The sequence below is a fragment of the Pelophylax lessonae genome (assembly GCF_965119305.1).
Source record: "Pelophylax lessonae genome assembly, chromosome: 4".
NCBI lineage: Eukaryota > Metazoa > Chordata > Amphibia > Anura > Ranidae > Pelophylax > Pelophylax lessonae.
In genome coordinates, this window is record NC_138771.1 from 627828468 (window position 1) to 627844408 (window position 15941).

At 43.3% G+C, this 15941-nt stretch overlaps 1 protein-coding gene across 3 annotated transcripts in view; it reads right to left on the reverse strand.

The window, feature by feature from the left end:
* The window catches only part of TMEM107 (transmembrane protein 107), a 50290-nt gene that overhangs the window by 24125 nt on the left and 10224 nt on the right, over positions 1-15941 (reverse strand). For all 3 annotated transcript variants that reach the window (XM_082256556.1, XM_082256554.1, XM_082256555.1), the window contains exons 3-4: positions 9566-9633; positions 8579-8679 (exon numbers count right to left, since the gene is read on the reverse strand). In XM_082256556.1, coding sequence (XP_082112682.1) covers positions 8579-8679; positions 9566-9633 — 169 coding nt within the window. The remainder of the gene's footprint in view (positions 1-8578; positions 8680-9565; positions 9634-15941) is intronic.

Genomic DNA, 15941 nt, shown 5'->3' on the forward strand with positions numbered 1-15941 from the left:
ATTGGTATACATCCGTATTTTTGTACATGTGCCAGTTGTATGTGTAATATACTTACTGGATACATGTATTCTCTGGGCCAGTTGGGAGAAGAAGACATACATTCAACCCGTGTCTGGTCAGTCTGTACATAGAGGAAAGTATTTTGGAGTTTTCAAAACAGTTTGATTTTTTAATTTTATTATATATATTCCATAATGTTTTGCACTTACTTTGCAACATATAATAATGTAATTTCCAGTTTTATCCACTGGGTGGAGTATTATTCCAACTGGTCCTGTAATGATGCACAGTTCCAGTGGTCTCCACTAGATGGTGCTGTTCCGGTTATTCCTATGCCTGAATAAAGTAGACAGGACAGGAAAAGCCTTACTTAGTGTGTTATCCCAAGGAAGAAGATACCATCAATGCATCTTTTGCATTGTGGTATACTTACAGTTTTTAGGGTCCATAGATTGGAGGAGAAAACGAAGAAGTCCTGGTAGCGTGGTCCGAGCGTCCTCACTGTCCCTCGGCTCGAGGGAAGTGACGCCCTGTTGTGATTCCCGGCCTTTTTATACCGCTCGCGCATGCGCAGTAGGTGCGCGATTTATGTAACGGAGGATCCTTTCTGGATGACGCGCCGCGGGTGCGCGCGCATCCTGTCTTCGTTAGCGGTGTATTCGATAGCGGCCGCCGACACAGGAGGCGGAGCTGGGATCCCAATAGTGGGTCCGATTTGGCAGAAGGTGGAGAAAAGTCTGCTTAACTCCTTGTTCCCCGGTTTGTACCACCGGGGCTACCTGTGCCGGATGAGGATTATTGGGGATAATAGCAGGCTTTTGATTGTTTTTCCAGGCAGAAAAAAGGAGTATATATACACATACAAATGATGATTAAGTAATCCATTTTTAGATGACATTCCAATTGGAAGCCGATTGGGCCTATTTGTCCAAAGGAGGAGTCATTATACATAATATATGAACAGATTATATTATTTTTGTTTTATTTATATTTAGCAGCAATTTCATACAAATCTGTGCATGCGTGGTATGGGTGAGACATAAAGATCTTGATTTTGGCAGGGGGTGTTCGATCCCAGCAGGGGTTTGAGAGAACTAAAAATTCAAAGAGTGTTTTCTTTGGGGGACAGTTATCTGATATCGGGCTGTTTGGTAATGTTCTTTAATCTGTTTTTCCCGATACAAAGCCCTCCAGAAAGGGGCGATAACTAGCATTTTCATTTAAGCCCGGTGGTTGGGTTGCATTTAATTTCTTTATCCAGCGGAGCTCCATTTGGAGTAGTACTTTGTTCCAATCCCCCCCTCTGGGGGGCACATGTATCCTGTCCAATATGGAGAATTGGACTTTTGGCATGCGGTTTTTGTGGTAATTGGCCACGTGTCGGCCCAGTGGTAGATAAAAGTTGCTTATGGACATACTTTGTAAATGTTGGTTGACTCTTAGGCCAAACTCTTGTCGCGTTTTTCCAACGTAGAAACTTCCACATTGGCACTCCATCAGGTAGACCACCCCTTTGGTCTTACAATTGGCAAAATGTTTTGGGGTGAACTGGTCTCCATTGGGTAGTATCTTATGGGTGGATTTTTTGATGACCGAACACTGTGCACATGATCCACATGGGTATGTGCCTTTAACTTGGCAAGGATCTTTTTTAGATTTGAACTCACTGTTAACCAGTGTTTGTTGTAGTGATGTCGTTTTTCTATAAGTAACAAGTGGTTTTTCTGTTATTAGTTCTTTAATATTAGGGTCCTCGGTTAGTATCGACCAGTTTTTTTGGAGAATTTTTTTTATTTGTTTGTGTTCATTAGAGAATCGCAGAATCTTGTTGGTTGTTGAGTTTTTTCCTTGGTAGTGTCTTTTTTGAAGAGGATGTCCTGTCTGTTTTTTTGTTTAACTTTGTTAAAGGCCTTTCTGAGGCACGTTTTGGTATATCCTCGTTCCTGTAGTCTCAAATTAAGGTCATAAGCTTCTTTTTTGAAATCTACTTCTTTCGAGCAGTTCCTTTTTAGTCTAAGGAACTGACTATATGGAATTGATTTTTTAAGGGGTTCTGGATGGAAGCTGGTAGCGTGCAGTATAGTATTTCCTGCCGTTTCCTTCCTGTAGAGTGTTGACATCAAATTTCCTTGGTCGTCCTTATAGATGTATGTATCTAAAAATGGGATTTTAGTTTTGTGGTATGACATGGTAAAAAACATGTTATGGTTGTTTTTGTTCATTTTCTCAAGGCATTTTTTGATGAGGTCCTCGGATCCATTCCAGATTACCAAGATATCATCCAAGTATCTTTGCCACAAGAGGATGTTTTCTGTATATTCTGAGTTTTCTTCTTCTGTAAGGAATTCATTTTCCCAATCACCAAGATATATGTTAGCATAGGCGGGTGCGCAGCTGGTGCCCATGGCAACTCCGCATACCTGAAGGTAGTATGTTCCACAAAAAGAGAATGTATTGTGGTTCAATATAAATTCCAACATATTGAGGATAAAATGATTAAACTTCCTATCATGGTTGCTCTGTTGATTGAGTGTTTTTTCTATAGTTTTTAAGCCATGCAAGTGGGGAATGTTATTGTATAGGGCCTCCACGTCTATGGTGACTAGTAGGGCGTCTTTTGGTACTGTTATACCTTCCAGAATCTGCAACAAGTGCATTGTGTCCTTTGTATATGATGCCAATTGAGTCACATGTGGTCTCAAGTAGGTGTCTATGACTTGGCTTGCCTTCTCTGTTATATTGCCGTTGCCAGAGATTATTGGTCTACCGGGTGGATCTGTTGGGTTTTTGTGGATTTTTGGCAGTGCGTAAAAAGTCGGCGTTCTCGGATGTTTAATTTTGATGAATTCCCACAAGGATTGAGATATAGCCTTGTCATTATATGCGTTGTCTACCAGTTGGTAGAATTCCTTATTATAATTCCCTATCATGAGGGGTGAGATAGCTTTGTAGCATTTTTTATTTTCCAATATTTTGGTACACATATATTCATAGTGTTCGTTGTCCATCACGACTACATTTCCTCCCTTATCCGAGGGTTTGATGGTAATGTTATCAATTTCCTTGAGTTCTTTTAATGCTTTCTTTTGTGCCGAGTTTAAGTTGGCTGTTCGGGTGTTTTTGTGTATTTTTTGTATGTGTATATATACTCCTTTTTTCTGCCTGGAAAAACAATCAAAAGCCTGCTATTATCCCCAATAATCCTCATCCGGCACAGGTAGCCCCGGTGGTACAAACCGGGGAACAAGGAGTTAAGCAGACTTTTCTCCACCTTCTGCCAAATCGGACCCACTATTGGGATCCCAGCTCCGCCTCCTGTGTCGGCGGCCGCTATCGAATACACCGCTAACGATACCAACTACTCTACAGACTCATCATCCTACAATTCTGGAACCGATACCAACAGAGGCAGAGGTAGGAACCAAACAAAAAATTACCAACAAAATCCACCAAGGAACTATGATAGAAGAGAATGGGAAACACAAAACGAACCAGGGGAAATGGACCCACAAGAACCAGAAATTTTGGAAGTACCAACAACCAGTAGACCAAACAATTACCAGATCTTCACAAGATCCCAGAAAAACAGAGATGAATATTCAAAACAACACCAAAGGGGGCCTTTTTTAGTGCGAGAAAAAGCCAAAACCAAAACGAAACCTCCGTTAACACAGCAACAACAGGAGCCACAACTGGAAGAACCGAGGGACTAAACGTGATTAACCTCTCCTCCTATAAACTAACACCGGAACAGAAGGAGGTATTATCATTAGGTTTGTCATTTTGCCCGAATAAAAGTATGGATACCTTTGAAACCATAAAAGACATTAACTTGTTCGCACGAAATTTATTGTTGAAATCTATGTATCAGAAGAAACCAATAACCCAAGAACAACCCACACCATTGACAGCTGCGGAATTCCGAGCCATCCGAGACTTAAACCTCTTATTGGAAGAAGGAGGCATGAGTGACTCAGAAGGAACTGATGAAGCCACGGACAGTGATGACGAAATAGAGGAAACCACAACAACTGACACCTTCCGGAAAAAGTCACACAAATTTCCACCCCTAAGCACCAATCCTACCATTGCGCTGTTTGTCAGACAAATGTCAAAAGACGTGGAAAAAATACACAAAAACACCCGAACAGCCAACTTAAACTCGGCACAAAAGAAAGCATTAAAAGAACTCAAGGAAATTGATAACATTACCATCAAACCCTCGGATAAGGGAGGAAATGTAGTCGTGATGGACAACGAACACTATGAATATATGTGTACCAAAATATTGGAAAATAAAAAATGCTACAAAGCTATCTCACCCCTCATGATAGGGAATTATAATAAGGAATTCTACCAACTGGTAGACAACGCATATAATGACAAGGCTATATCTCAATCCTTGTGGGAATTCATCAAAATTAAACATCCGAGAACGCCGACTTTTTACGCACTGCCAAAAATCCACAAAAACCCAACAGATCCACCCGGTAGACCAATAATCTCTGGCAACGGCAATATAACAGAGAAGGCAAGCCAAGTCATAGACACCTACTTGAGACCACATGTGACTCAATTGGCATCATATACAAAGGACACAATGCACTTGTTGCAGATTCTGGAAGGTATAACAGTACCAAAAGACGCCCTACTAGTCACCATAGACGTGGAGGCCCTATACAATAACATTCCCCACTTGCATGGCTTAAAAACTATAGAAAAAACACTCAATCAACAGAGCAACCATGATAGGAAGTTTAATCATTTTATCCTCAATATGTTGGAATTTATATTGAACCACAATACATTCTCTTTTTGTGGAACATACTACCTTCAGGTATGCGGAGTTGCCATGGGCACCAGCTGCGCACCCGCCTATGCTAACATATATCTTGGTGATTGGGAAAATGAATTCCTTACAGAAGAAGAAAACTCAGAATATACAGAAAACATCCTCTTGTGGCAAAGATACTTGGATGATATCTTGGTAATCTGGAATGGATCCGAGGACCTCATCAAAAAATGCCTTGAGAAAATGAACAAAAACAACCATAACATGTTTTTTACCATGTCATACCACAAAACTAAAATCCCATTTTTAGATACATACATCTATAAGGACGACCAAGGAAATTTGATGTCAACACTCTACAGGAAGGAAACGGCAGGAAATACTATACTGCACGCTACCAGCTTCCATCCAGAACCCCTTAAAAAATCAATTCCATATAGTCAGTTCCTTAGACTAAAAAGGAACTGCTCGAAAGAAGTAGATTTCAAAAAAGAAGCTTATGACCTTAATTTGAGACTACAGGAACGAGGATATACCAAAACGTGCCTCAGAAAGGCCTTTAACAAAGTTAAACAAAAAAACAGACAGGACATCCTCTTCAAAAAAGACACTACCAAGGAAAAAACTCAACAACCAACAAGACTGATTCTGCGATTCTCTAATGAACACAAACAAATAAAAAAAATTCTCCAAAAAAACTGGTCGATACTAACCGAGGACCCTAATATTAAAGAACTAATAACAGAAAAACCACTTGTTACTTATAGAAAAACGACATCACTACAACAAACACTGGTTAACAGTGAGTTCAAATCTAAAAAAGATCCTTGCCAAGTTAAAGGCACATACCCATGTGGATCATGTGCACAGTGTTCGGTCATCAAAAAATCCACCCATAAGATACTACCCAATGGAGACCAGTTCACCCCAAAACATTTTGCCAATTGTAAGACCAAAGGGGTGGTCTACCTGATGGAGTGCCAATGTGGAAGTTTCTACGTTGGAAAAACGCGACAAGAGTTTGGCCTAAGAGTCAACCAACATTTACAAAGTATGTCCATAAGCAACTTTTATCTACCACTGGGCCGACACGTGGCCAATTACCACAAAAACCGCATGCCAAAAGTCCAATTCTCCATATTGGACAGGATACATGTGCCCCCCAGAGGGGGGGATTGGAACAAAGTACTACTCCAAATGGAGCTCCGCTGGATAAAGAAATTAAATGCAACCCAACCACCGGGCTTAAATGAAAATGCTAGTTATCGCCCCTTTCTGGAGGGCTTTGTATCGGGAAAAACAGATTAAAGAACATTACCAAACAGCCCGATATCAGATAACTGTCCCCCAAAGAAAACACTCTTTGAATTTTTAGTTCTCTCAAACCCCTGCTGGGATCGAACACCCCCTGCCAAAATCAAGATCTTTATGTCTCACCCATACCACGCATGCACAGATTTGTATGAAATTGCTGCTAAATATAAATAAAACAAAAATAATATAATCTGTTCATATATTATGTATAATGACTCCTCCTTTGGACAAATAGGCCCAATCGGCTTCCAATTGGAATGTCATCTAAAAATGGATTACTTAATCATCATTTGTATGTGTATATATACTCCTTTTTTCTGCCTGGAAAAACAATCAAAAGCCTGCTATTATCCCCAATAATCCTCATCCGGCACAGGTAGCCCCGGTGGTACAAACCGGGGAACAAGGAGTTAAGCAGACTTTTCTCCACCTTCTGCCAAATCGGACCCACTATTGGGATCCCAGCTCCGCCTCCTGTGTCGGCGGCCGCTATCGAATACACCGCTAACGAAGACAGGATGCGCGCGCACCCGCGGCGCGTCATCCAGAAAGGATCCTCCGTTACATAAATCGCGCACCTACTGCGCATGCGCGAGCGGTATAAAAAGGCCGGGAATCACAACAGGGCGTCACTTCCCTCGAGCCGAGGGACAGTGAGGACGCTCGGACCACGCTACCAGGACTTCTTCGTTTTCTCCTCCAATCTATGGACCCTAAAAACTGTAAGTATACCACAATGCAAAAGATGCATTGATGGTATCTTCTTCCTTGGGATAACACACTAAGTAAGGCTTTTCCTGTCCTGTCTACTTTATTCAGGCATAGGAATAACCGGAACAGCACCATCTAGTGGAGACCACTGGAACTGTGCATCATTACAGGACCAGTTGGAATAATACTCCACCCAGTGGATAAAACTGGAAATTACATTATTATATGTTGCAAAGTAAGTGCAAAACATTATGGAATATATATAATAAAATTAAAAAATCAAACTGTTTTGAAAACTCCAAAATACTTTCCTCTATGTACAGACTGACCAGACACGGGTTGAATGTATGTCTTCTTCTCCCAACTGGCCCAGAGAATACATGTATCCAGTAAGTATATTACACATACAACTGGCACATGTACAAAAATACGGATGTATACCAATACCCTCGTCCATTACTTTTTACCTTTTTCTCACCTTGCATATCCTAGTAGCGAGACCTATTTGATTCTTATGAGGACCCGAGGACCATAAGCAGGCCCAGGCATATCACTTTCTAAGTATGTACCACATGACCATAGGTGAAACAAATGTTTCCGCATGGCCAAAAATTAAATTAATGAAATATCTCTACTATCATTTGTCCACAGAGACGATTGACATTTTTCCTTGAAAAAGGCTCCCCCGCCGAAACGCGTAGGAATAAAAAACTCTCTCATACCAAGATCCAACGCCAATCTGAGACGTTTGGACCCTAAGAGAGAGACCAATGTCACTTTACCACAATGTCACATCTTTCATATTCTCCTTCACTTTCACCTATGGGTCTTTAACCCATACACCATATGTACCATATTGGCTGTAAACCTGAAACGTATGATATTTACTGTATATCAAAATTTTGGAATAAATATTATTATTTTACTTTGTATCCAAGATACCTTTGTGTACTAGCCCTTTAAAAGTCCCACACACCTTGACCTGAGGCACCAAATCCTCTTTTTCAAAGATTTAATAGGGATGACGGCTAAAACCGAACTAAAAAATTCTCAGGGAATCGCATATCCATAAAAAAATCACACAACAGCCGTTCGCTCAGTTTTTTGCTGGCTCTGAGTAGAGAGTGGTGACTGTCACTGCTCTCTGCTCTGCCTCTCCAGCACACACTGGAGCAATGGTCTATAGGGGGGGGGGGGGAGAAGTTAGCTATAGCTCTTAGCCCTCTGCTCTTGGGATTAGAGCGGGCAGTGGGCAGCAGCAGTGTTCAGGCATTTGGGTGGATCCCGACAATATAGTTGGGATCCTTCCAGGCTCTGTGATATCAGCCGACAAGATTTGGCCATACTTCCCTTTTACCCAAATACTTTCTAAAAGTTAATACTTACTTAAACGGTCAGTGATCCCAGCTCCTAACTGCTATAACTGCCCTCCCTTCTCCTCTACCTTAAGCAGCAGTACCTGGGAAGTCCAAAATGTACTGCACATAAAACACACATCTGCAACATGTACAAACTGTATGGATTTACTGCAGAGTGCAAAATCTGGTGCTGCATAGAAACCAATCAGCTTCCAGGTTTTACTGTCAATGCCTAGTTGAACAAGATGAAGTTAGAAGCTCATTGGTTACTATGCAGAGCTGCCCCAGATACTGTGTGCTCCAGTTTTAGTAAATATCCCCAATTGTGTGTACATATCAGACACTCACAATTATATGTAAATTGCATTGTGGGTTTATAATACTTGCTGTACAAAAGGATACAAAGAAGGCTCTGCGAGTTGTTAAACATTGACACTCCGGAGAAGAAACCAGCCAGCTCAATAACAAACATCCCCAACGTCACCGACAGGGCCACAATCAACCTGAAGGAAGAGGAGATAATTAATACCCTGCAGGAGGAGGACAGACTCATAGCCCTCTTCTGTCTGTATCACCCTGCAGGAGGAGGACAGACTCATAGCCCCTTCTGTCTGTATCACCCTGCAGGAGGAGGACAGACTCATAGCCCCCTTCTGTCTGTATCACCCTGCAGGAGGAGAACAGACTCATAGCCCCTTCTGTATCACCCTACAGGAGGAGGACAGACTCATAGCCCCCTTCTGTCTGTATCACCCTGCAGGAGGAGAACAGACTCATAGCTCCCTTCTGTCTGTATCACCCTGCAGGAGGAGAACAGACTCATAGCTCCCTTCTGTCTGTATCACCCTGCAGGAGGAGGACAGACTCATACCCCCCCCTTCTGTCTGTATCACCCTGCAGGAGGAGGACAGACTCATAGCTCCCTTCTGTCTGTATCACCCTGCAGGAGGAGGACAGACTCATACCCCCCCCCCTTCTGTCTGTATCACCCTGCAGGAGGAGGACAGACTCATAGCTCCCTTCTGTCTGTATCACCCTGCAGGAGGAGAACAGACTCATAGCCCCTTCTGTATCACCCTACAGGAGGAGGACAGACTCATACCCCCTTCTGTCTGTATCACCCTGCAGGAGGAGGACAGACTCATACCCCCTTCTGTCTGTATCACCCTGCAGGAGGAGGACAGACTCATAGCCCCCTTCTGTCTGTATAACCCTGCAGGAGGAGGACAAACTCATAGCCCCTTGTATCACCCTGCAGGAGGAGAACAGACTCATAGCCCCCTTCTGTCTGTATCACCCTGCAGGAGGAGGACAGACTCATAGCTCCCTTCTGTCTGTATCACCCTGCAGGAGGAGAACAGACTCACAGCCCCTGCAAGCAGTACTTACTGAGTGTCGGCTGCATTGTACTGATCCTGTGTGTAACTGACAGGCAGGCATGCCAAAACATTATTTTCCTAGAAAAAAGACAAAAGAGGTATATTGGTAGATATATATATAATGTTTATATAATCATGACTTTCTCTAATCTTTCCTGGAATCTAAAACAGGGGTCTCCAAAATGTTGAGTATGACACATTGTATACTTTACAGATATTCTTAGACAGAGAATAAAATCAGTTTTATAAATCAATGAACGATAAATGAATGGATACGATTTACTTGGACCCCTTCTGGAATCACGGTGATATAATTCAGAACAAAAGAGAAAGGACTTTAGTAAAATACAATAAAATCACCCCTCACATTAGAGTACCATCAGAGCCCTCCCCCCCCCCCCCTTACACCAGGGTCCCAATCAGAGCCACCCCTTACACCAGGGTCCCAATCAGAGCCGCCCCTTACACCAGGGTCCCAATCAGAGCCGCCCCTTACACCAGGGTCACCATCAGAGCCGCCCCTTACACCAGGGTCACCATCAGAGCCGCCCCTTACACCAGGGTCACCATCAGAGCCGCCCCTTACACCAGGGTCACCATCAGAGCCGCCCCTTACACCAGGGTCACCATCAGAGCCGCCCCTTACACCAGGGTCACCATCAGAGCCACCCCTTACACCAGGGTCACCATCAGAGCCGCCCCTTACACCAGGGTCACCATCAGAGCCGCCCCTTACACCAGGGTCACCATCAGAGCCGCCCCTTACACCAGGGTCACCATCAGAGCCGCCCCTTACACCAGGGTCACCATCAGAGCCGCCCCTTACACCAGGGTCACCATCAGAGCCGCCCCTTACACCAGGGTCACCATCAGAGCCGCCCCTTACACCAGGGTCACCATCAGAGCCGCCCCTTACACCAGGGTCACCATCAGAGCCGCCCCTTACACCAGGGTCACCATCAGAGACGCCCTTAAACCAGGGTCACCATCAGAGCCGCCCCTTACACCAGGGTCACCATCACAGCCACCCCTTACACCAGGGTCACCATCACAGCCACCCCTTACACCAGGGTCACCATCAGAGCCACCCCTTACACCAGGGTCACCATCAGAGCCGCCCCTTACACCAGGGTCACCATCAGAGCCGCCCTTACACCAGGGTCCCCATCAGAGCCGCCTTTACACCAGGGTCCCCATCAGAGCCGCCTTTACACCAGGGTCTCCATCAGAGCTGCCCCTACACCAGGGTCTCCATCAGAGCTGCCTTTACACCAGGGTTTCCATGAGAGCTGCCCTTACACCAGGATCCCCCTCAGAGTCGCCCTTACATCAGTGTCCCCATCAGAGCCCCCCTTACACCAGGGTTCCCATCACAGCTTTCTTACATCAGAGCCATTTGTCCAGTGAACCTGACTATACATTTGTTCCGTGCAAATGGGGGCACAAATGAAATGTTGTTAGGCCATTTTCTTTAAGGTCGAAGGTTATTCATTCATAAAATACTATGAATATACTGCATTATGGCCAGTAGATGGAGTTGACAATCATAGTAAATATGCATAAGATAATCTGTAACATTATGATAAATATATTATATATAAATATAATAATATTATGATAAATATGTACTACGATAATCAGCTCCATTTAGCGACTATAAAGCGGTATTTTCCTTAATTCACTCTATTCTGTATGAATGAATAGCATTTGACCTGGAAAGAAAATAGCCTAATAACATCTGATTTTGCCCCCATTCACACAAAGATTAACACCAGTTTCTATCTGTAGCCCATTCCCATGGTATTGGGCATGTTACAGCCTACCCCTCCCTTCCCATCAATACACCCAGAGACATACCAACCAATCAAAGGGAGGGCAGGAGGTGACAATAATACACAAGGCCTCGTTCAGCCAATCAGTAGGAGGGAAGTTGGTGGTTCTAATACAATCAGAAACCTGCTCAAACAATAAAGGAACACAGAAGGCAAACCCTGGTCAGCCAATTAGGAGGAAGGCAGAAGGACACCTCAATCCACCCACTCAGCCAATCAGTGGGAGGATAAGCGGTAACCCCTATACATCCAGAGACCTGCTCAAACAATATGGGGTACACAGGCCCTGGTCAGCCAATCAGGAGGAAGACAGAATGGGACCTCAATGCACCCAGGACCTTGTTTAGCCAATCACTGGTAGGACAATAAGGAGTAGAGTAAGCCAGGAGTCCCGCCCACCCCGTGCCATGCACAATGTCCCTATGTTACACCGTGCTGGACTCATCCTTCTTCCAAGCAGAACCGGAACCCCTGCCAATCTTACAGGGCCCAGAAAAAGAACCCTGACTACCGTTCTTTCAGAGGCCCTGCCTTCATCTGCACTGATTACCAGTTTTAATGACAACTTTCCCTTCATCTAACCTAGAGCAGATGTAGGCTCCGTTCACATAGTGGCGAATCAGATCGCGGGCAGAATCTCGGAGATCCTGAATCATTCCAAATCGCAGGACACTTGTGCGTTTCCCGTGACTTGCAATGGTACCCCAAATGCGGCACGATTTTGCTGCAATTGTCGCACGCCGAATCACAATAAAATTACCCAAACAGAATTGCGGGACAATTTTCGCCAAAAAAAAGTAAAAAACTTCTTTTGGGCGACAGGTGTCCCACGATTTGCGTGATTTTACCGCGATTCATGGGGTGAACATTGCGGCAAAATCATGCCGTGTTTGGGGTGCCATTGTTATTCATGGGAAATGCACGGGCGTCCCGCGATTCTGCCCGCGATCTGATACGCCACTATGTGAACCGGGCCTTTAGAATATGCATGGATAGAGGTGGGGCTTAAAGTGGAACTAAAGACAAAGGCTCCTTTCACACGGGCGGATCTGATCGGATGCTCCATTCATCCCAATGGGGCAGCGAGTGTCAGCGGAGACATTTCCCCTGACACCCGCTGCTATCCGATCCTGTCCGTGAAATTCGGACGGATGGAAACCCTATTTTCCATCCGTCTATCGGATCGGAGGAGAACGGACAGACAGTCCGTTCTCATCCGATCTCCCCATAGAGGACAGCGGGGCTCTGACAGCTCCGTCTCTGCACACAGAGTGGAGACGGAGCTGTCATCAGCCTGCTCAGCGGGGATCATTTTGCCATTTGTGTCCCGTAAAGGGGAGTTCCCTTCACTTCCTGTACAATAGCCAAAACAGGAAGTTAGAGGAAATCTCCCTCCAAAGTGAGTGAATAGTTTTCACCAGAACCAGTGTCCCCACTGGAAGATTTCCCCTCCATTCCTGTTCTGGACAAATCCCAAAATTTTGGGATTTACTTCTGCTCTCGATAAGAACAGTGAACAGGGCAAAGAGAGAGGGTGAATCTCCCATACGGTAACACAGCAATAGAAACCGACAGGGGCTCTAATGCCCTCCATTCTATTTAAAACGTAAAAAGAAGCTGTGCCTTTAAATGTACTTTAATGGTGCAGATGCTTAACCACTTCAATACCGCCGGCCATCATATGACGTCCTTAGGTTTGAGTGGAGATATCTGAAAGATAGACATCATCCAGATAACCTTTTTTTTTTTTTTTCTGCCGGCGATTCCCTGCACAGTAAAAACAATCATAGTGGCAGTTCAGGCGCTTGATTGTTTTTACAGGCGACGGGAGGGAACCAGATAATCCCCGGTCATCTCTATGACTCTCAGAGGCCAGACGCGACGTTATGACGTCACACCCGGTCCCGGCCGTTGTAAACACTGCCATGTGTTCGGCTGGAAAGCCTGAGATTGTTTTATTTTTTTGTTTATTTATTTTTTTGATCTTAGGCTTTCCAGCCTAGAGGAGAGATGTGGGACCTTTTAGACCCCAGATCTCTCCATAAAGAGGACCTGTCATGCCCTAATCCTATTACAAGGGATGTTTACATTTCTTGTAATAGGAATAAAAGTAATAAAAAAAAAAAATGTAAAAGGGAAAGTGTAAAAATAAAAAAAAATTTAAATAAAATAAACAACTAAAAAAAAAAAAAAAGTAGGAGGTATCGCCACGAACGTTAGAGCAAGAGTAATATTTCTAGCACAAGACCTTCTTTGTAACTCTCAACTGGTAACCTGTAAAATGTTTTAAAGCGTAGCCCAGGGCTTGACAAATTTGCCTGAAATCTAGGAGCCAGCTAAAAAAGTTAGGAGCCAGTTTTTTTTTTAAACTAACAACCAAGCTTTATTTAATAAAACGGATACTAAATTTACACATAAATACGACTAGAAATCCACTCTCCTCTATAGCGCAATTGGATGGAAACAGACTGTCTGTCTCTTTCCATCCGATGCCATCTGATCCGATCCACGGGATGGATAGAGAATAGAACCACCATCCATCTGTTTTTGGAGGACAGGATCAGATGGCGGCAGATTACCGCTCCATAGAGGAGAATGAAGGGTCCGATCAGGTCTGTCTGAAAAACTGACAGGTGGACCCGATCAGACAGCCCGTGTGAAAGGGGCCTTCGGCTGTGGCACAGCGATGAGGAAAAAAAAAAAAAAAAATTTATATTTAAAAAAAGAATGGTTTTATTTATTTTTTTTAATAATTAAAAAAAAAGAAAAAATTATTATTTATTTTTTTTAAATTTAAAAAATAAATTAATAATAATAATAATAACCACACTCCCTCTCCACTTACCTTTAAGCAAAGGTAACTGGTCAGAGAGATGAAGCCTGCAAAAACTTCCCATATCCTTCCAAAGAGCAGATGAGAAGGAAGGCATTGAGAACATGCATTACTCCCGGCCACCACAAGAGGGCGCCAGTTCCCCTAGCCTCTCATCTCACAGAAGAAGGCCGAAAAGCCGGGGGCCTCAATTTATGGATGGCGTAGAAGTCCGTGCACTCGGGAAAGAAGGTGGGGGCGCAAAAGGGACAGGACGACTCCTGCAGGGCACCCCAGGCGCCAGGTCGCTAATTCTAGTCGCAAATGCGACCTGGCGCCCGGGGTTTGTCGAGGCCTGGCGTAGCCTATGGAGATTTTTAAGTACTAAAGTTTGGCGCCATTCCACGAGAGTGCGCAATTTTAAAGCATGACCTGTAAGGTATCTATTTACTCTGCGTAACATCATCTTTCAACGTTCTTTTTAACGTAAATTCTTTTTACGTTATCCAAAAAAAATTGGGCTAACTTTACTGGTTTTGTTTTTTTTTTAATTCATTAAAGTGTTTTTTTTTTTTCAAAAAAAAAAATAAAAATTGTGTTTGAAAAATTACTGCGCAAATATCATGTGACAAAAAAAATTGCAACGAACCCCCATTTTGTTCCCTAGGAACTATGCTAAAAAAATAAATAAATTTTATATATATATATATATATATATATATATAGGGGTTCTGAGTAATTTTCTAGCAAAAGAAATGATGATTTTTTTTACATGTAGGAAAGGAATGCCGGAATTCTCCCGGAATGGAAGCGGTAAAAAAGTGACACTAAACTCAGGATTAAAAAGAGAGAAGAATTCTATTCAAGTATGTATTGTTAAATCAAAAGAGTGCCTTCAATCGCTCTCAGTCTCCTCCAAATCTCCAAATTCCTGCTCTGATCCGACTTCCTATTAACCACTTTACCACCGGAGGATTTTGCTGTCTTCCGTCCAGGCCACTTTTTGCGATTCGGCGCTGTGCGACTTCAACTGACAATTGCGCGGTCGTGCGACGCCGTACACAAACGAAATTTACGTCCTTTTTTTTCCCACAAACAGAGCTTTCTTTTGGTGGTATTTGATCACCTGTGCGATTTTTACTTTTTGCGCTATAAACAAAAAAAGAGCGTTTATTTTGAAAAAATAACAATATTTTTAACATTTTTTTATATGAAATTCCCCCCAAAAAAGATGTAAAAACCAATTTTTTTAAAATTTTTTGGCCAATTTGTTTTATGCTACATATGTTTGGTAAAAAAAAAAAAAATCGCAATAAGTTAGTAAGCGCAAAAGTTATTGCGTTTACTAACAAAGGGAAAGATTTTTGTCATTTTTGGTGTTTTTTTTTTTAACGCGTAATGGCGGCGATCTGCGATTTTTTTTGCGGGACTTCGACATTGCGGCGGACAGATAGGACCCTTGACTGACATTTTTGACACTTTTGGGGGTACCAGTGACATTACTGCAGTAATCAGTGCTATATATATGCACTGTTACTGTAAAAATGACACTGGCAGGGAAGGGGTTAATTTTATTGGAGAGGGAGGGGTTAATGTATGCCTGGTGCTTACTGACGTGTGGGGGGGGAGGTGACTGTGTGAGACAGGGACAGATCGGATGTCCAGCTATGCTGAACAGTCTGATCTGTCACTCCCTGTCACTATGGAGATCTGCCCGCTGTGTTTACACACAGCGGGCAGAT